The 20,801-nt window shown below is 43.1% G+C and overlaps 3 protein-coding genes across 3 annotated transcripts in view; 1 reads left to right on the top strand and 2 right to left on the bottom strand.

Annotated features, from left to right (window-relative positions):
• Positions 1 to 369: 369 nt before the first annotated feature.
• On the bottom strand, positions 370 to 7,271 carry LOC310817037 (WD repeat domain phosphoinositide-interacting protein 1-like). Its single transcript, XM_083687441.1, has 12 exons — positions 6,899 to 7,271; positions 5,287 to 5,369; positions 4,654 to 4,823; positions 4,362 to 4,458; positions 3,913 to 4,010; positions 3,675 to 3,767; positions 3,460 to 3,530; positions 3,254 to 3,361; positions 2,896 to 3,060; positions 2,597 to 2,704; positions 2,370 to 2,509; positions 370 to 2,171 (listed from the first exon to the last, which is right to left on the bottom strand). Exons 1-12 carry the CDS (start codon positions 6,973 to 6,975, stop codon positions 2,050 to 2,052), a joined length of 1,332 nt encoding a protein of 443 aa, XP_083543567.1. The 5' UTR covers positions 6,976 to 7,271; the 3' UTR covers positions 370 to 2,049.
• Positions 7,272 to 7,948: 677 nt separating this feature from the next.
• Positions 7,949 to 15,624, top strand: prkar1ab (protein kinase, cAMP-dependent, regulatory, type I, alpha (tissue specific extinguisher 1) b). Its single transcript, XM_083688108.1, has 11 exons — positions 7,949 to 8,068; positions 9,698 to 9,901; positions 10,046 to 10,216; positions 10,358 to 10,449; positions 10,572 to 10,633; positions 10,742 to 10,788; positions 11,167 to 11,325; positions 11,692 to 11,752; positions 11,929 to 12,050; positions 12,405 to 12,486; positions 12,789 to 15,624. Exons 2-11 carry the CDS (start codon positions 9,728 to 9,730, stop codon positions 12,959 to 12,961), a joined length of 1,143 nt encoding a protein of 380 aa, XP_083544234.1. The 5' UTR covers positions 7,949 to 8,068; positions 9,698 to 9,727; the 3' UTR covers positions 12,962 to 15,624.
• A 1,112-nt stretch (positions 15,625 to 16,736) lies between these two features.
• fam20a (FAM20A golgi associated secretory pathway pseudokinase) overlaps positions 16,737 to 20,801 on the bottom strand; it is a 10,789-nt gene continuing 6,724 nt past the window's right edge. The window contains exons 4-11 of the mRNA XM_083686943.1: positions 20,679 to 20,757; positions 20,461 to 20,553; positions 19,369 to 19,484; positions 18,937 to 19,117; positions 18,409 to 18,518; positions 18,041 to 18,122; positions 17,901 to 17,960; positions 16,737 to 17,676 (exon numbers count right to left, since the gene is read on the bottom strand). Coding sequence (XP_083543069.1) covers positions 17,397 to 17,676; positions 17,901 to 17,960; positions 18,041 to 18,122; positions 18,409 to 18,518; positions 18,937 to 19,117; positions 19,369 to 19,484; positions 20,461 to 20,553; positions 20,679 to 20,757 — 1,001 coding nt within the window. The 3' untranslated portion in view covers positions 16,737 to 17,396. The remainder of the gene's footprint in view (positions 17,677 to 17,900; positions 17,961 to 18,040; positions 18,123 to 18,408; positions 18,519 to 18,936; positions 19,118 to 19,368; positions 19,485 to 20,460; positions 20,554 to 20,678; positions 20,758 to 20,801) is intronic.

Below are 20,801 nucleotides of genomic sequence, written 5' to 3'. Positions count from 1 at the left end.
TTTAGACCATTCAGATGCACCCATAGAGACATACAGTATATTCAAATGGGTCATTTTCAAATTGGCATTATCTCCTTGTCTCCTATCTTTTGCCCTTTCTCAATTGTTAGAAACTTGTTTCCCCCTCAGAAAGCAATGGAGAATATCGAGGAACCTAGATATTCTCCTCCAATGCATTTTGAGTTGGAAGTGAGTGGAAGACAGAGGAGAGGACACAAGGAATCAACGAAAAAGGGCTGATGTCTCTTCTGCTCCTACAATGATACCCATTACAAAACATCACAGCTCCCTCTAGTGGGTAAGGAGTGGCAACACAAAGGCCCTGCCCATCACTGTAACGATTAAACTAGTCCAAATGTAGACATGCTGGATAATAAGAGGTTTCCTTCCAGCCAGGACTAACTCTTCGCTACTGACCTTATCTCAAGATATTCAGATGATACAAGACACAGGAAAAGGGTTTGATTCACATGTTCTTTAATGCATGGCTCAAATCATCCACAATTAAAATCAAAATTGCTCACTTAAGAACATAATTGTTCTTAAAGCGCCACCATTTGGCAAATCAGTCAAATGATAATGACAATCGGCATAATGTTTACATACTATATATAAATGTATATATATATAAATGTATATATACACATATATATATATATATATACACACACACATTATACACAAAATAAAAAGTCATGTTTCCACCAAAACCTTAACTTAAGTACTGTAGCTCTATGCATCAATGTTTAATTCTTACTTTTCATATTCCAAAAGAATATTTAGTACATGTCAACATTTTTACAAAGTAAAAACACCTAAGTCCATGTCTGAAATGTTACAATATTCAACATTAAAGTGGTTAATGGTGTTAATTGATATCACTGAAATAATAGGACCTGTAAGATTCTAATATACAGTTCTCTGTCAAGCATTTCACATTTCAGTTCCATGACCATGACCCTTTTGCCCACCTCTCCTCCAGAGCTAACGCTGAGCAATCAGCTCAGACAGAGAACATTAGGGCTCATTTGTGAGTGACAAACTTCTCAAGGCGTCACCCACAGATAACATACCCAATAGCTGAGCATCACAGCAATATTAGCATTACACTCTAACACTAGTCTCTCACTCCCTTTGTCCTGTCTCTTTCTCTTTCCCCTCCATCTCCCTCTCCATTTGGGTGTGGCACAGCTAATTTCCACTCATAAGCTCCAGTCTCTCTGTGCCCACCCTCGGCCACCCTACTGCTGCTTGGCTGGAACACAGTGTGGAGTGATAGGGTCACCACAACACTGGCAGCCAGTGAGCCGTTGCTGTCCCCAACCACCCATTCGGTCAGTGGAAACGCCCTGTGTAACAGCTCTTCAACTTCACATGTAACTTTGTTGTAGGATGAAACTTAAGCGCCTTGTTTACACACAGTGGCCATGTCGTGTTGATAAAATGATAATTATTCCATTCCATTTATATTCCACTCGTATAGCGCTTTTCCAAGTGCCTAGAACACTTTGCGTTGTAAGGAGTGGAATTTGTGTAGCACTAGCCTCCACCTGGGCATTAGACCGCAGGTACAGCCCAAACCTGTATCCCTTCCATAGAGAATGATAAAGAGATTACAGGCCCTGTGCTGAGTGGACAGATCTCAGCAGCCGCGATGTAATCAGCCATCTTAGAGGCTCAGCATTGTGAGAAACTCTCAGCTCCTGAGCACCATTGGCGACACATGCCAATGGACTGCTGCTATGGTAACAGTGTGTTATGGGGCCTAGATTCATGTCAAGGACATTATTCACTATGTGTTTCTCTTTTTGCGAGGAGTGAATAGTGGAATCGTGGGTATTTTCTCCAACGTCAGATGGTTTGATTCAAATACTCTTCTGAGGCTAACCAATCAACACTGTGGCGTTTACATTGCTCACATCTGATTGGCTCATTGGGGATCTGGGGGTGGGGGCCTGGGGATCCTTTTAACACTAGTGTCCCTCCTCCTAGTTTGACACAGTTGTATTGGCTCCCTAGAGGGGGGTCAGGCTCCCAGGAAAGGGCGGGTCAGTTACTCTGGTTGCTGACCGGAGGAAACTCGTTTTCGTCATCCAGACAAACAGGACTCTCAGCAAACTCGTGCTCAGGGATGACCTCGCCCTTCTGCACCCCTCCATCCTCACAGTAGCCTGGGGGTAGAAGTGGAGAGGACAGAGGGATGGGGAGGGGGAGACAAGGGTAAAAGGGAGAAGGTGGACAGGAAGGGAGCGAGAGGAGAGTTGGAGGGACTGAATTATTCTGTGTGTGTTGTTTTATACACACAGTAGTATATGATAGTCTCTGTCACACGCCACTCCACTCAGAGGTCATGGAGTAGAAGGGCGTACCTGTGAGAGTGGTGGAGGAGGGTGTCGTGGTAGGCAGGGCCACAGTGGCCGCATATGATTGGTTCGTTGGTTGGGGCTGTCCTTCTTCTGACTCCTCCTCTTCCTCCTGCTCCACAGACTCCTCATCTGATTCAAATAGCCTAGAGGAACAGGGAGAATGAGACTCAGTACACATACATACACACAGACAGACGCACGCACGCACGCACGCACGCACGCACACGCACCTGCGTTTCTGGACCAGCAAACATTCTCCTCCATCCTGCGGGTCCACGTTATAGATATAGAGGTGCCCATCTGAAGAGGCCACCAGCAGACGAGGGAGCTTCTGAATCCTGACAAACACACACACACAAGATTGAAACACAGGCATCATCATCATCTCACACACACACAGACATTTTACCATGCAAACAAATTGATATCACACACACACACACACACACACACACACACACACACACACACACACACACACACACACACACACACACACACACACACACACACACACACACACACTTACGTGGCCAGAGCGCAGACATTCTTCAGACCAAACATGTTGAGTCGCACGGTGGCGAAGGCTCTGTCTTGGTGCATCATGTCAGAGACCTGGGAGGGCAGGTAGGTGCTGGCTGCTGTGAACATTTTACCCACATACGCTGACCAGGTAGGAGACACCTCCTCTCGACTGACAGACACAGTGCACAGGAGACAAACACATACAGTAAGTGTAAACACACAGCATCTCCCTCTCTCCCTCTCATACATTGTGCTTTCACGATGAGCAAGTTTCAGAAATGGCAGTCATTTAAACTGTAAGTGTGTGTGTGTGTGTGTGTGTGTGTGTGTGTGTGTGGGTGTGGGTGGGGGTGTGGGTGTACCTGGGGCTGTGCTGCTCCAGTTTGAAGATGTGGACGGTCTCTGTGTTGCTGGAGGCACACAGGAACTGGGCGTCTGCACTGAAGGACAGCGAACTGATGCTCACATACCTGAGATACACATAGGTCAGAGGGGAAAGGTCAGCAAGGTTAAGACTCAAGAGGTCACGGTGATAATCATTAGATCATCAGTCTGTCTGTAAACTAACCTCTTCATCCCTCGGCGGAACTCAAACAGTCTCTGTCCCTCTGGGATGGTGAACACTCTGATCACAGTACCCTGGAACGGAGGAGGAGAGATGGTTAGACAGACAGACAGACAGACAGACTGACTAAGGGAGACAGACAAAGACACAGGAAAGAGAGAGATTGACAGAGACAGACAGACAAACAGGAGCAACCAGACAGTTAGAGACATATTCACCCTCTCAGAGGCGCTGGCCAGTTTGGTGCCTGGGGCATTGAAGGTGAGGGCTGCCAAGGGGCTGTCGTGGGCCGGGATCATGGTCACTGTACACTGAGGGACACACAAGTTGCACAGTCGTAACATCATAACCCTGTGACCAATCTGACAACAGTGACTATTGCTCAATTCCGATTCTGTTTCTACAGATATTTTACTGTGTTTTTGTTTTTTCTACACTTGGGAAATCCTGCCTTACCAAGTTGTTGGCATCATAGACGATGATCTCCCCTATGGTGGCACTGCCAGGGTATGCCAAGTAGGAGTTGCCATGGTTAATAGAGAGGGCACAGAGACCTGAGGGTTTAAAATGTTGAACAACTGAGCTTAACTGAGGGTAAGAAGACTGTGTGTATGGTATTCAATGTTTATGTGAGTGTTGTGTTGAGTGTTTATTGTGTTGTGTGTGTGTGGGGTTTCAAATGAAATGGACCCCCAGCTACAAGGGTGCCAGTCCTTATGATCCAGTCCCAGATTTTGACCAACTGAATTAGATGTTGTATTTTGATCTGCCTGCAATGTGAAAACATAGTGTTGCAGTTGTAGTTTTTGTAGTGTGTGTTGGATGTGTGTAGTGCATAGTGTGTAGTGTGTGTTGGATGTGTGTAGTGTGTAGTCTGCGTTGGATGTGTGTAGTGTGTCGAGTACCTGAGGGGTTAGATGGTGTGTTAAGCAGCGTCTTGAGCAGCTTCATGTCTTTGATGTTGTGGATGTAGACCGACTCCTCCAGACACACCACCAGCCTCTGACCGACACAAGGAGAGGTTGTCAAAGCAGAGCCATAGATGGACATTCAGCATTTTTTACTCCACGTAGTAGCCTATAAATGGCTCTACATCCATCCAAATATGTCATGACCAGGAGGAACATGACAAGGACTAAGGCATATGAAGGATGCGGGTGGAACAAACAGGGCCTCTGTCTGACCTGTGACCCCTACCTGTCTGTTGAGTCTGACAGAGAGGATGTCGTTGGAGTAGCTGTAGTTGCAGATCTCCGTTCCCTTCTTGAAGTGGTAGACGTTCATCCGCCGTGGCATGGACAGGCTCACCACCACCACCAGACTACTGGAGAACAGACGCTCCACGATGTACACGTCTGGGCACTCAGCTGGGGGAGGGAGAGAGGGGTTAGTCTGTCTGTCTCTCTGTCTCTCTCCCACACACAATACACACACACACAATACACACACCTCCCTCTATAATTTGAAACAGTTATACAGGGTGCAACATATTACTTCTACTCACTCCAAGCCATTACTGTTAACACTGCTGAACATTGGGTAAATCCCTCTCATTGTTTACGTATGTGGGAGGTGACAGAGTCAACATGCTCAGCTTGGGACAACTTGTTCTGTGGTTACATACTCCTGCATAAGCAGGGTGTACTCACTCGAGTTGACCTGACCCCCATCTTTGCCTAACTGCTGTTTGCATTGTCCCTCTCTAGTGACATCAGCTTCAAGGACGTCTGCCAGTGCCAAACTGTAGCAAGCCATCCTGACATTATGTCACAGACAGATAATAAACAAAGACAAAGACACACACACGGTTTTCCTAGTGTTTCCTCTCACCTCCTTCATGGATGCAGTCCATTTTGTCGACAGAGGTGACAGAGAAGAGTCTGTAGCCAGCCTTAGTGCCCACAGACAGAGATCTAAGAAAAAAAAAGAGGACCAAACTGTTATCATCTGCATCCAAGATGGCGCGAGGGAGAATACTCCAGTATTCTCTTTGTCATGATACCAAAAAAGGTTTATTGTTCACCAAACCTTTCTTTTGTGTATATGATACAAACAAAAAACACTCAGTAGACCTATCCTGGAGGTCTACTTTAACAGTCATATCTACTATGTTTATGTTGAATACAATGAAAAACAAAGATGCCTACAGTCAATATCTACAGTGGTGTTAAACTACACTAGGAAATGCACATGTATGCAATAGGGCGAAAACAAAAGCTGACAATAAAACAGAACACAAACATTTCCAATTATAAAAGTGACGTTTACCAGAGGAAACACTGATTGAACCATTAAAATATGTTGTTTACAAACACACAGCTGACCAGGAAGCCACGAGAATATGTGATCATGCCTCACTGCCCTGCTCGCTAAAAATAGCAGTCGGGCGAAATAAGGATACAGTGTGCTGCACGGCCAATACAGTATGAGGTGAATCAAGTCAGGTGACTTCCTTAGAGCACTTACAGCTGCAGTGATAAGCAGCGCACTATCTATGGGCATAATTCTGAGGTACTGTCGGCCGACTGTAGGGAGGAGGAGGAGGAGCAAGCCTGGTCGACAGGTGCAGTGGGATATAAAAGTTGTCATAACTGGCCGTCTGTCTTGCCTTATCTTATCATGGCCGAAGATAACTGAAAATATGAAAGGCGGTAAACTCTCCTGTTTAGTCACCTGGATGGTTTATGACCCCTGCTCTGCAGGTGTTAGGACAAGGGGGCACACCTGTAACTGTCCAAGAGTACCTGGATGCTACATTATCGCTACATGCTACATTATCGCTTACACAATTCAATCCAACCTCCATGCTGTTATAAGGTCCTCCTTTGAATATGCATTTCATACCACTGGCAAGGCTTTAAGCAAGAAGTCTCACAATCTGTCAGGTGTGAACACTGTTCTTACAGCTAATCCTTGCTACAGTGTGTTGTACTGTATTTCAGTGGATTCAATCCATCCTTCTCATTAAAAAAACATGGAATCTCACTCATGCCACACAGAATTCCAGGAAATAAGGCAGGTCAGCTAGATGTATGTCATTGGAATAACAGACTTGCACAACAATAGCCTGTTGACATAGCTGGGCAATGGGCCATACAGTTAGGCAAAGAACTGTCTCAAGATGAATCAAATCTTGGACACAGCTACTGTACAGTATACGGGCCAGCTTAATACTTTACACAGTAACCTACATGTATATACAAAGGAAATGTTGAGAGGCATGAGAGATAGGGCAAATTTAAATTGGATTAACAGTCCATTAAACCAACATGTATAATTGGGTCAGGGTGACAGACCTAATTTCACCCTAGACTCTCTTGAGCTACCCAGCTGGAAGCATATGGAATTATTGAGGCCCTGAAATTATGCAACAACAGTCAAGCAAAGTAAAAAAAAAAAAGGGAGATCCGTTTGAACTGTCCTGAACTGATAGGGCGCTTACGTGATGTCCTGGTTAAAAGAGGCACAGATCAAGCCTTGAGGCCCTCCTGGACCGTCGGGTGTCTCCCGGGTCTCCATCCCGTCTAGCGATTATCCTCCCTCTTCGCTGCCCTACTTCGGAGGCCTGGGTTCGGATCGATCAGTCCGAGACCCGCTCCCGTAGCAAGCACCACCACGCACACACGGACTAAATAGTGGCTATGTCAAATGTTATAAATAACCTACCGGAAGATTTTTCTGTATGAGGTCTGAACAGATAACTTACTAAAACTAAAGCTCGCTGTTGTATCTGTTAACTATTTGGGGACGACGCTGTTACTATTGTGTTATAAACTTCAAGAGTTGGCAGAACCAGACAGCAAAACAAAAACAGCTGAGAGCTGGAAGTGTCGATTTAACGCACATTTCTATTGGCCAGTTATAAAGTTGAAGGACTGCCTCTGCACCATGTAGATTGGTCAATATATTGAAAGGCTCAATCTGATTGGTTAACATGAAAGACCCCCGGAACGAGTCCTCTAAAACCCGCCTATTCAGAGAAGACATATTTGCGATTGGCTCATTGTACCTTCATTCTTGGCACGAGGAATTGTTTTGATTGTTTTGATTGGTTTGAGTGTAAAGGCAACGCTCTCTTTCGGGTTGCGGACAATCTTTGCTACTGTATATATTTGCACATTCATAGACACATGCATAGTAAATGCAATCACTGATTCGTGGCAAGCAAGGTTCTATCTATGGAAAGCCGCTTCACTACCAAGGTCAAGCTCACACGGCTGCCATCCTGTCATACCTAGCCAGTAATGTTTCTGCAATGAATCTGCTCTCTTAAATCCACTATTATTATCATAGGTTGCGACACAGTTCATATCTGAAAGCGATGACAATTTGAAGGCTATCAGGTTCCTCAATCTGCTATCATTTGATCGAGTTCCCTTTGACGTCACGATTTCCATGCGTTCTCCTTTAAGGTTGCCAGGGGTTACGGCTCAGATGTCAGAACGAGGCGAATTGACGTCAATGACGGCTCGTGATTGGTCCTAACCTGTATCCGGTAGGGCAGCGGTCCAAGGTTTTGGGAAAAATCGAAGCGAGTATTTGGTACGCCTGGCGAAATAGCATCCTAAACCGAGTCAGTATCGAAGGGCTCGGTAAGAATTCGCAGTTTCTTGTAAGTATTTGCATGTTATCTTGCTTGAAATACGTGTCCTTACGATCGATGAATATCTAGCCTCCGCCTCGCATTTGTTTATGATAAAGCTCAAGATGGCGTCATTGAGATGAGGGGCTTTGCAGGCCAAGCTTGAGCTGTCAGTTAGCTATTTAAGTTAGCCAAGTCAATACAGTTTAGCGAGCTAACGTAGCTTACATGATCTTGATTTGCGGTTAACTCAATAAAGGGTTTAGCTAGCAAAGCAACAGATACGCATTCTGACTTCAACGTCTTGTTGTGTAACTAACTAGATGCTTAGCTAATCGTATTGATCATCTGCCTAATAGCATCCTTCCTGTGTCTTTTCGCTAGCAAGCTCGCCTATTTCTTCCAGGCCATCTTAAACGACTCAATATAACCTAAACAACTAGGCCTATTTCAAAGCCATATTTCATAATCTTTGCTTGGTTGCTAGTGAATTCGTTTTCTGTTATTTCGATCCATAGTGGTCCAGCACCAGTCAGGCTTGGCATGCAAGGTCATGTGCTAAATGTTGTTAAAAATGCCTGTCAGTCATATTTCAGTGGGTAGCTGAGTGATGTTCGTTGACAATATAAAAGCCGAGGGGGGAGAATAGCCAAATAATGCAAACCTAACGAGGCCCTCTTCCCTTATTAATGTAGTCATACGTTATCTATACGGTTTACGATTGTTGTTTCATCACCAGCATCTTTCTAATTTATGTCGCTCAAATATTTACGGTCAGTCACATGACGGACCAAGTACACAAGAGTAGTGCACAAGACTCCCTTCAGACTAACAGCATGGAAGGCCATCTTTGACGACAAGATAATCTTCCCTGTCAGATTAGAATTGACCTGAATGTCCTATTATGTTACACATGTATGATGATAATCCTGATTTGCCTCTGCATGAGATTGATTTATAGGACTGATTAGTCACATACGTACAGTGCCTTCAGCCCGGCCCTACATAGATAGAAGATGTCATATAAATACTGATTCTTATCAGTTTGCACTGAAGTACCACAGCAGACAGCAGAACCTGTTGCATTTGCATCTGTGGTGTAATTAGGCCACTATGTTCAGTAACTGTTTTTGTGTCAACATTTAGAAGCTTGTTATTTTTTAGGGATATGTTTAAGATGAGATAGGAACTTTATTGTCTGTCAGATTTTCATAAAATGGAAATTTGAGTTTGGCACACTGACTTTTTAGGCAAAACAGACATTTAAAACATATGATATAATTTACCAAATGAAGAAAAATGTAGGGTTGAGATTACAGCCTGGCAGGTGTATAGTTTCACAGATTTTTTTCAGCCCATTTTTTTATTTATTTTTTTAAGTACTAGGGCTAAACATTTTCTATTTCAACAATCTTTGACAGATATCTGTAATTTGTGAATCACCCCCCAAAATATTGCATCAGTATCTGAGCCAAAAATCCAACGTCAGCCAGGCTCTAGTTGAGTTTCCCAAAAGCTTCCTAGCACTAATATAATTTGTATGATATTGCAATGATCGTTTCATGTGACTCACACACGCACACACACACAAGAACACTGAAACAACCGACTAAAACCATCTATAAAATGTTGGTAATGATCACAATTTTCTCTCTCCAGTCCTGAGGTCAAGTCGCTGAGCAGGTAGTGATGGCGTCGGGCAGTACGAGCAGTGAGGAGGAGAGGAGCCTGAGGGAGTGTGAGCAATATGTGCAGAAACACAACATCCAGCAGCTGCTGAAGGACTGCATAGTACAGCTGTGCACCTCCAGGCCTGACCGGCCCATGGCCTTCCTAAAGGAGTACTTTGAGAGGCTGGAGAAGGTGTGTGTGTGTGTGTGTGTGTGTGCGTGTGCGTGTGCGCATGCCTGTGTGTGTGCGTCTCTGGGTTTGTGTAATACTGGCTGTGTAAATTGTTGCCCAGATAGCTAGCCTAATTGAATGGCTGTGACCTCTGACCCCCCCCAGGAGGAGGCCAAGCAGATCCTGAACCAGCAGAAGGCTGGGAGCTCACGCTCAGATTCTCGGGACGAGGAGGTGTCTCCTCCCATGAACCCAGTGGTGAAGGGGCGCCGGCGGAGAGGAGCCTTCAGCGCTGAGGTCTACACAGAGGAGGACGCAGCCTCCTACGTCAGAAAGGTAATGACACAAAGCACACTCTCACAGAAAACAATACAGCTTCAAACTGCCTGCACACTACTCACAGCCATATGGGTCTGTTGAAGATAAACTACCTGTGATATGTATGCTGTATGATCTTGTATGCTTTCTGCTTTCAAGGTCATTCCCAAAGACTACAAAACAATGGCTGCCCTGGCCAAAGCTATCGAAAAGAATGTGCTCTTCTCGCACCTTGACGACAATGAGAGGAGGTATGTCAACAGTTTATCAATCTTTACTGATAACAGCCCCTGACTTCTGTGTTTTTTGTCTTTTAGATACAGTTTGATTTACCTGATTGAGTCTCAAATACTTTTTTTTTTTTTTTTTACAGCGACATCTTTGACGCCATGTTTTCAGTTACCGTCATTGCTGGGGAGACAGTCATTCTGCAAGGTAGGATTTATATAATTAAGAATTTCTTGAGACTTGAGTGGAAATACGTGTGAATTTAAGTGTCTGCTTATATCACAGAGAAGATTGACAGTATATTTTCTCCCTCAGGTGATGAAGGTGATAATTTCTACGTCATCGACCAAGGGGAAATGGATGTAAGTGTCTGGCCCTCTTGATCTATTTTAGGAATCAACGTCATTTGTTTCGAGTTGCCCATGAGTCTTTAAAAAATTCAAAAGCACACTCAAGCTTTCAAGTTTTAAAGAAGATAAGTCCTTTTTCATCTCACAAATATGTCAGGCTTATTTTTGCAACACCCTTTTTTAGACATTCTGTCCGTTCTCCCCTGTCCATTGTTTAGAGACATTATTTTCAAAAGAAGCTCTTGAACACAGTGTTAGCAAGGTTTTAGATTTTCACACAATAATGCTAACATTATTGTCTACCAACCCTGTAGAGACCTTACGCATGCATACATGGACTGTTACACCTCTGTACCTGGGTTTAAAGCTGTGAAATGGCCTTCATTCCAGGTGTATGTGAACAATGAGTGGGTGACCAGCATCGGGGAGGGGGGCAGCTTTGGAGAGCTGGCCCTGATCTACGGGACCCCCAGGGCAGCCACGGTCACAGCCAAGACCAACGTCAAACTGTGGGGCATCGACAGAGACAGCTACAGGAGAATACTCATGGTGAGCGTAGGGGAGAAATAAACACACATCCAAACTTACAGCACAGAAGCTGTATGATAAAATAATATATTTAAAAAAAGAAAGTATTTACTGAAAGAAAGTATGATGGGAATGTTCCTTTCTGACCCAAAATGTAATATTTATCTTGTCTTTTTTATTGTTGCTTGAGTTTTTTTTTTTTATTTTTTTTTTTATTTTTTTTTATTTTAAAGAGCATAATGAACCAGGTTTTAATATACTATGCACCAATGTATACTTTGCAACAATTTGTGCAAAGTTGTATTCCTTTACCTGAAATACCATAAACGCTACCATAAACTTAAGTCAAAAATGCAGCACTAACACTAATGATCTCTTTCTCTACAGGGAAGCACTTTGAGAAAGAGGAAGATGTATGAAGAATTCCTCAGAAAAGTATCAATCCTAGGTGAGAACCACTATCGCTTATTATTGTGACTCATTCAAGTTGTTTTCCCCCTGTAGTCACTGTTGAATTCTAATATCCTCATTCTCCGCTGACATCATATCATTCCAACATTCCGTCGTATCATTTCCTGGTTCTCTATTGTGATGTCATGCCCCCTTGTGGCCCCGCCTTCTCAGAGTCTCTGGACAAATGGGAGCGCCTGACGGTGGCTGACGCCTTGGAGCCGGTGCAGTTTGAAGACGGACAGAAGATCGTAGTGCAGGGGGAGCCTGGCGATGAGTTCTTCATCATCCTCGAGGTACAGACACACACCCTGCTTAGTGTTGGTGCCTGTGTATCCCATAGAGAATATGCTATTAAAGTAACTGGTCACTTGCCAACCGCCTACATAGTAACGTGTTAAGAGACAAGTAAAACGGCACAGCAAAGTTAAATGTGGTTTTCTCAAGAGATTGTCAGGGGAAAAAAAGCAATGGCGCTTGTTGTCTCCGATAATTATAAATATAATCAAATAGTAATGTCAACACTTTGGTAGCATATCAGAATTCAACTCAAAGCAATGCTCCATGATTTGTGGTCTAGCAGCTATATTGTGTAAACCATTTGGAACAACTGGATTAACTGATGTTGGGTTCCTCTCTGTGTTCCTCAGGGCTCTGCAGCGGTGTTGCAGCGTCGTTCTGAGAACGAGGAGTTTGTGGAGGTTGGGAGGTTAGGACCCTCTGACTACTTTGGTAAGGACATTATCTGCCTGTCTTTTGAGTCTCTTGTTTGTGTATCATGTCATCTTTGTCCATGTCTGACATCACAGGTTTTGTGAGGTTGTATTGTGAAGTTTGGTATTGTGAGGAGGTTATATTATCAGTTATGATTTTATATGCCGTTCAGCAGACGCTTGATACGAATGATCATCAACGCATCAGCACACAGTTACAGAAAGGACCTGAACGCTCAGCAGAAGTGTGTTTTCTCAGTGTGAGCCCTGTTGTGTTGACCACGTGCATGTGTGTGTTCTCCTCTTCCTCTCATTCCCCAGGCGAGATCGCTCTGCTGATGAACCGTCCCCGCGCCGCCACCGTGGTCGCCCGCGGTCCTCTGAAGTGCGTGAAGCTCGACCGACCGCGGTTTGAACGCGTTCTGGGCCCCTGTTCGGACATTCTCAAACGCAACATCCAACAGTACAACAGCTTTGTTTCGCTGTCTGTCTGAAGGGATCCCCCCCCCCCCCCCCCCCGTACTGTCCCTTACTCCCCCCCCCCCCCCCCCCCCCCACTCCCTCCCCCTCCTCTTTTAGACCCAGGGTCCACCAATGCAATTTGCTTCTTGTCACTTTTATCTTCCGTTTTCTTTTCTTTTTTCTTTTCTTTTTTTTTTCTTACTCATGTTAATTTTATGCTACCTGTCACCCAGCCATCACTTAGCTTCCCTCGAGCGCCACCGCTGCTGTACGTAACGCATACGGGCACAGTTATGTTACACGTACCTCGCTCCATATACGCTCTCACCGCATTCACAGAAATCTATTATTTTTATAACTTTAGTTTGAACACAAAATAGGATGGTAAGGGGTCTGACCGAAGTAAGGTCAGGCCAATGACAAGATGGGACAATCAAACTTAACACAATTTCGTAAGCATTTATGCAGGATATTGGTCAGATATTTCTTAATTAGTTTGGTTCAAGTAGACAAAAATGCATTCTCACAAAAGATTTACTGGTTGAGTGCTTGATAGATATTTTGGATATTTCATGTTGTGTAGTCATTCAGAACCAGCATAGGATCTCATTGTTTAACCATTTTAGGTTTTAAGCTATGATAATCAATTCTTATCCTCCATTGCTATATTAAAACATAGAGGTTTTCTTTTTCATATTTTTCTTCCATTGATTTCATTGATTGGCCTGTTGATCCAATTCATACTAACTGAATCTAGTTTGAGAGAGTTTGTGCAACTTAACACAATGTTTTTATTTGTTGTACAGCTACCAAACTAGTGCCAAATTGGAACTATTGTTACACAAAGACACACAGTCTGAAATGTGTTCACAACGAATCTATCAAAACCAGCGAAACAGGATGAATTTACCACGTTGTTACAACTAACCAATTCACATCTGATTGGTCCGTAACCATTAGAGAGCTACCTTGGCTACAATTGGAAAAACATGGAGTATTAAGTGTATTTCAGTATTCAGCTTTTGTCAGTATACACCAAATAACATCATCACCCTACTGCTATATTTTTAAACAGATTGTTACTATAGTATAGTTATAACAATTATTCTATTGTTATAATCATTATTGACTGAACGAACTAATGTTATGGCTATGGTTTGGAGTGATGGTTAACTTAAGTACGTTTAAATATCTTTTGTAAATGCTTATTTTTCCATAAATTCTATTTTAGGTGTCCAGTGCCACAACATAAATAAATGCTTCTTGTCAACTGACAAAACAGTATGTAGTTGTATTGTGTAAACTGTCATGGGTTAACATTTTTAAAGTAGGTGAAAGGTTGTTAAAGTAATTCAAGTTAGGTTTCCAAATTGTAGATTGTTTTATGGATTCATGGATACATTTTATGGGTTTATGTATTTATGCATCATGAGTGCAAAAGTATGATGGAAGAATTATATTGCCAGGGAATAGCCCAACACCTTTGGTGATTGACCAGTTATCAGATTGGCTGGATTTTAAGAGAAGTTATTTATTTTAAACTAGTGTCATTGCTGAAGCTTTGTGAGAAGTTGAATGTCTTTTCAGAATAATTTGTGATCTACTCTATGCTTACTGACATGTGAGGCATACAGTGAGTTGGTGTGAATGAACGTCCATTTTAAACTACTCTGTGTTGGTCAAAGTAACAGGGTCCTTGTTTAATGGTAGGTTACCCACTCCCAGCTTCACAGCTTGACTGAAAATGAATCTTATAATGGCGTATGTAATTCTGGCTTTTTTACTAACTCCCACAGAAATATAACTTTCTCTAGGTTATTTTCTTTATTCATTCCTGCTTCACAGCTTGTCCCTCAACCCCTCCTAACAGAAATTACCCAGAGAGTAATGTTATTGTTTTCTGAGATATTCTCTTTTTTAGGCTCTGTCATGTCTTCATTTTGATCATATGTACAACACAGTATGTATGGATGGATGGATGGATGGATTGACTTGTGTATGTTTGTATGTGCAAAACAAATTGACATGATATGGGGTCGATTGCAGTGTCACATGCTTACTATGATACTTTCTTTGATTCAGTTGATCATCCAGAAATCTGTTGAAAATCTGTAATATTTTCCGACAGTTTTGTTTGATTCAAAATCATATCTTAGACCCAACCCTTAGTGACTTCTTGTAGATCTGACAGGATTGGATAAAGGTTAGCAAAATGGCAAAAATTCTGCTTGGCCCACCAGAGGGCTAGATGAAGCTATTAACATCTAGCCGGTCTATCCTTCCTTTCAGATCCACAAGCAGAGTGCCTAAAGGGTAGCGGCTAGGGTACGGTTTGGATTTGGACTACATATTATCTTCAGGTGTGTTTTCTGGCATATACCATAGATCATATTTAAGAACAGATATGGTTAAAAGCATCACCAGGAGATAAATCCTTAGCTTTTGGGCACACTGCAATCGGCCCAGTTTGCCTTAGCTTACCTAACCCGGGCATACAGTAGACACTTGCCCGACCTTCAGCAAGTTTGTGCGACCTGCAGTATTAAGAGCTGCAGGTCACCTGAGGACCATTCTTTTTCTATTCTACCCAATGACTGTATTCGGTTTGACTTCCTGTATGTGCAAAGACGTTTATCCTTTTGGTATAAATTGTTCCAGATGGCAGTTTAAGCAATAAAAAAAGTTAAAAGATTGAGTCCTGTACCACTATTTTATTTTTCAGTTGTTTGTGTTGTATTGTGTTTCTGTGTATATTCACATTTGATGAATAATCAGTAAGAGGACATGATGAAGTACTCTCACTGCTATAAAAAAAAAGGTGCAATACCAACTCAGTACTCTAGATGGCAGTGTAGCCATGGCTCTACTTCATCTTCAGTACAAGACTTGAGGTGCATCTCAAAGGTCATTTAGTGGCTTCCTTTCTTCATTCTAGCCTCCTTAAAGGCAGCAAATCCCTTGTTTTCCTGTCAACTATCCTGCCTTTTCATATCAGTGCAGGTGAAGGAGAGGATACTGGGAAAGTAAAGCCACTTTAGACCATTGAAATGCGCTCTATGCATCAGTTTAAACATCTCTAGTGGTCATTCATGTAAAGAAATGTCTGATTGTGTCAGTGGATTACTATTTTTTTGTAATGTGTGGTTCATTTATTTTGATTGGTTTGAGTTATGCCCACAAAAACAGGAGGCTTGAAAGAAAGTACTGTAATTGCAGACAGCTACGCTGGTGAAGTAAACCCTGCATCTGTTTAAGATCAGTCAGTTTTGCACAAATAATGTTTCAAAGCCTTTTTGCTGACACCTTATAAAACGGGCCACTCTCTAACTCTACAAATTAAATTTGGCATGATACCAGAAGCTGAGGGATCTCTTCAAAATAGTTGTGGTTATTATGCCTTCTTGCCTCAGAACCCCAGGATATATAAGATGTTTAGTCAGCACAATGAGAACAGTGGAATAGGCCCAGACCTGTTCAGAAAGGCTTGTTTGAAGACAATGGTTTGTTTCAGAATAGTCAGAGCTAAGTCTTGAGGTGAAGTAGTCGTGACTCATGTTAAGGTATCTCTGACAGTTTTGGTTGGGTTGATGTTGTGAAACCACTTAAGAGGCTCTGAGCCACGTCTTGATGATACAGAGGATTAGAAGTCTATGTGCTGTCTGGAGCAAGAGCTGTAAATGACTGTTTAATAGATAGAACTTTCCTCTGGGGAGCCACACCCCTTTAAATACACACTCTCTCTTTCTTGCACTGTCTGCCTCTCGGTTTCGCAATGTTACCGACTTCAGCGCTATCCTTTCATCACCCAAAATTATAACTTTATTCACACCTTTACATCTTACAAAACATCAGTTGGAACAAGATAGCTTTACAGAACCTTTGTGAAATCATCCATATGTGGGCCTCAGATCCCTTACATTTCTGTCAAAGTCTTTATTTATGTCACATTATGACAGCTCTGTGCTAAAGGGTTAGGGTTAAGGTTAGCATGGGGTTAAAAACATATTGAATTATCCAGTGCTTCTTCCTCAGTTTTCCGCAATGCGTTGGTGGTCTCTTTCAATGCGCTGCAAGGGAGGGAGGTTCTCCAGAGGTTGGAGGTCTAACTAAACACCTCAGGATGACTTTGACAGCGCCAAAGAAAGTAATGCTGCTGTCAAACAGACAGTATCACTTATAGATCCCTATCCACAGTGTAACTCGCCCCTTCATAGTCGACATACATTAAAAGAATCTGAAATCGTCAAATTGGTGGTCTTTGTGTTTCAGATCCTCTTCTTATATATGCCATTTAGCTCTTCTTCTCATCAGGGCCCTGTGCTAACGAGGTGGGACCACCTCCTGTCAGCGTTACTGAGTCCTCCGTTTCCTCTCCTCATGTTCATTTGGCAGAGCTTTAACCAAGGATCCTTGCTTAAGCTAAAGGCATAGCTTTTGGCTAAAGAACATCTGTACTTGGTCCTTTAGTTAGCTCCCTTTATTAGCTGCGGTGGCTGCTTTGGCAGGCTCTGGCTTGGCAGAGGAGTCAGTAAAGTCTGTGGTGACCACCTGGGCCTCTCCCAGCCTCCGGACACACCTCGCGACCACCCTGAGCACCCTCTGCAGCCGCCGGTCCAGGGCCTGGAGGTGGGGCTCCGTCAGCACTGGCTGCAGGGCATCGCCTCCCAGAGACTCCCTCATGACATCACTGAGCCTGTACTGTACCTGGGACAGCAGCTGCAGCCGCAGCAGAGTGGAACGCTTTATACTGGGGGGAGGGGAAGAAGGGAGTGGGGGGGGGTTGACTTGACTGATGTGGACTTGCACGTGTGTGATGTTATTTTTTATTAATACAGTTGCCTGCTACTCTTTATGGAGTAGCTTCTTGCTTCTGGTGTAGCTGAATGGTGTACATTTAAGATTGGTAAGGAATATTAATTAAAGTATACTATATACTAATACTGTATTAAAGTATTTGCCTCCCATACTTACATGCAGCACTGTGACAGTGGAGTCAGAATGGATATCTCATCATGAGAGTGCTTCCCAAATCTGAAACACAGAATATGATGTTACAAAGGAACTGTAAACATTGTATTTCACCATCAATATAACACAACTGCTCTACCCACCCCCTGGCGTTGTCAAGGTGAAGAAGGAAACCGTTGTCGCCAAATTTGGTGTAGATCTCATAATGGTGCCTGTCCATGTTACCTGAGGGAGAGAGCAAATAAAAATAGCAATTTACAGACAGAATATTTGTATAAAGCAATTATACAGATATAATGTGATATTGCGTGTATGGAAGGATAATTCTTGATGGGAAAATTCCTGCCACTGTGTTAGTTGTATGTCTAATATAAGAATACATTTTATTAATCAAAGTGTGATGATTCATCTTACTTTCATTATTTTCTATGAATAATAAGCCCATGAAGGTTGGCATGGCAACACCTTCAGTACCTCCAAATGTAAATGTTCTGGATGGTGTCAGGTGTACCTATGAGGAAGTCAAAGATGGCCATGTCAATGATGTTGAGAAGTCTGTTCCCTGAGTTGTACGGATAGAGCTGCTTTATAGTGTCACAGTAGAACGGATTGACCTCCCACCTGTTAGAGTACACACACACACACACACGGTTACAAGTAGTGAATTAGGGTTTGTACAGTTCCCTGCATAAGTAATGGGACACTGAAAAAAAAAATGCTTCTTTCGGCTCTACTCTCCAAAAGTTGGGATTTGAAATCAAACAATTTCTATGAGGTTACTCTCAGCTGTTATTTTACAGTGTTTGAGTACGTATTGGTTTCACCATTCTGAAATTACACCACTTTTTATGCCTAGTCCCCCTATTTTAGGATACCCAAAAGTAGTTGTTTGACTTAATCTTTTGAGTGTAGAGCCAAAAGAAGAAAAAATGCTTCACTGCCCCATTACTTACACAGAGGACTGTATTTCAAAGGAGGCTAGACTATGGGGTTGTATTGTGCCCAGAGTTAGAGTAGGGGTTTGTGTGTGTGAGCTTACTCCTCTCTGCCAGTGAAGGTGTAGGAGCGTATCCAGGGGTTGGGGATGGAGATGCGTGGAGCGACACTCAGGCCTGGGAGGTAGGCTGACATGGAGCCCTCCAGCAGGTCAGGGCTCCCACACACAGCATACTCCGTCTTACACACGTACAGACACTTGGCGAAGAAACACGTGTTGTTAGCTGTTTCCAATGACATTAAAATGTAGAGAGAAATTCAGATTAGTGGGTAATTCAGATTTGATTGCATGCTCCTTTCTCATACTTTGATGGCTTTTATCCCATACTGCTATTTTCCCCAAATAATTCAATGTAATCTTGCTGGGGTTGAATTGCAAATCAACTCTTTGTGTTGCCAAAAGAAATTGTGAGTTGGACCAATGACAATCGTGAAGATGACGGAGCTGTTGTTGTCACAATGAGGTGATATTTACCTGGTGAGGTAAAGAACACACTGCGCAGGTCCTCGTTGTGAGTGGTGTGGAGAATCTCCCCGGTCACGTTCACCAGTCTGCCTACCACCGGCGGAACCCTCCGGAAGTCCAGGATTCTGGAAGAGAGAAAATGTTCCAGTCCGATGAGAACTAATACAAACTCAGGTAATCTCCTCAACAATGAAGACAAATACCTTACCTCATCTCCTGCAATCTCTCACCTCATTTCACACAGACTTATCAATTCACCTTTACTGATCTCAAAATAACCTCATGTATGTCTCTATAATTTAGCAGGTGGTGATCTGTAGCACCAATCTCCCTGAGGGCCATATTTTTAGTCTAACAGCTCTTTGTCTCCATGACTGTAATCAGTGAGGAGCTGAAGTGTTATTGAAGTGTTGGCGTATCTCACCTGCTGATTGTAACTGATAATAATAAGGCCTCTGGCACAGGAGAGACAGAGGGGTGAGACAACGCACAAACATACCACTTGAGAACATTTCTCTACATTTTTCCTGTCTTTTTCACCTCATGAAATGAGTGTAGTAGAAACGTATTCAGAGGTAATAACTTAACTTATTTTAGCTTCGATGTTGTGGTTTGTGAGTGGGCATGATTGACTTGGTTACACCCCTCCATGTTGTTATGTCTCAACCAGCAACGCAACCTCACTGACTGTTACTGTCTGGAGTGGTTTCTTGCAAATAACTGTTTTTGACTGATGACTCACTTGAGTGAATGTGTGATCACCTGGGGCCAGGGTGTGTGTACGGTATGTGAGTAATTACACCAGATTATGGAGAAATGCTCCACTTGGACGAGATGTTAAAATTATAGTGGACGCACCCAAAGATTTGATCATCAGTTACCTTCACAGCCTTCAGAGATATACAGTACTGTAGCATTTGGGTTCTGTTTGTCAGGAGATTCTAGAGGGACTTTGATACCTGATACCTATTTTCTTTACTAATGTCTTGCCAGGTCTTTCTCAGACAAGCAGATGAAACCGTGAAAGACTTCCTGACCAAATAAGGAAAGAATGAAACAAGATGAACATGAGGAAAGCATACAATAGGTTGCCTAGGTTACCTGTCCAGGTGGAAGGCAGCTATCTCTGCGTTGTGTCTCTGGTAGTCGACGAAGTAGAAGAAATCCCCAGGTGTCTCCTGTTCCCTCTGCTGCCTGAGACGGAGACATGATCCCATACATTGTTGAATCTGAGAAATAAATTCTGTAGCACCTGTTGGACCCGTTCCATCTGAAAACCTAGTATCTGTACGCAGCTAAATCCAGGCCTCTGGCCTTACCTCATGGGTTTGAACATGGCTTTGCCAAAGTTCTGCATCTTCAGGGCCAGCTTGAGGTGATGTCCACTGGGCTTGACCACTGGGGGAGGAGACAGAGAGAGGGATCAGACAGGCCAGTCCTGA

This window comes from Argentina silus, assembly GCF_951799395.1.
Source record: "Argentina silus genome assembly, chromosome: 16".
Lineage (NCBI taxonomy): Eukaryota > Metazoa > Chordata > Actinopteri > Argentiniformes > Argentinidae > Argentina > Argentina silus.
Note: the sequence above shows the minus strand (reverse complement) of the source record. Positions and strands in the feature narration are given on the sequence as shown.

Excerpts from the sequence above, each read along its gene's own strand:
- prkar1ab (XM_083688108.1), top strand. The coding sequence starts at position 9,728 with ATGGCGTCGGGCAGTACGAGCAGTGAGGAGGAGAGGAGCCTGAGGGAG. Across the intron at positions 9,902-10,045 it reads ACTTTGAGAGGCTGGAGAAG|GAGGAGGCCAAGCAGATCCT; the intron begins GTGTGTGTGTGT and ends GACCCCCCCCAG. Across the intron at positions 10,217-10,357 it reads CAGCCTCCTACGTCAGAAAG|GTCATTCCCAAAGACTACAA; the intron begins GTAATGACACAA and ends TCTGCTTTCAAG.
- LOC310817037 (XM_083687441.1), bottom strand. The coding sequence starts at position 6,975 with ATGGAGACCCGGGAGACACCCGACGGTCCAGGAGGGCCTCAAGGCTTG. Across the intron at positions 4,011-4,361 it reads CACACCATCTAACCCCTCAG|GTCTCTGTGCCCTCTCTATT; the intron begins GTACTCGACACA and ends TTAAACCCTCAG. Across the intron at positions 2,172-2,369 it reads CTCCTCCACCACTCTCACAG|GCTACTGTGAGGATGGAGGG; the intron begins GTACGCCCTTCT and ends TTCTACCCCCAG.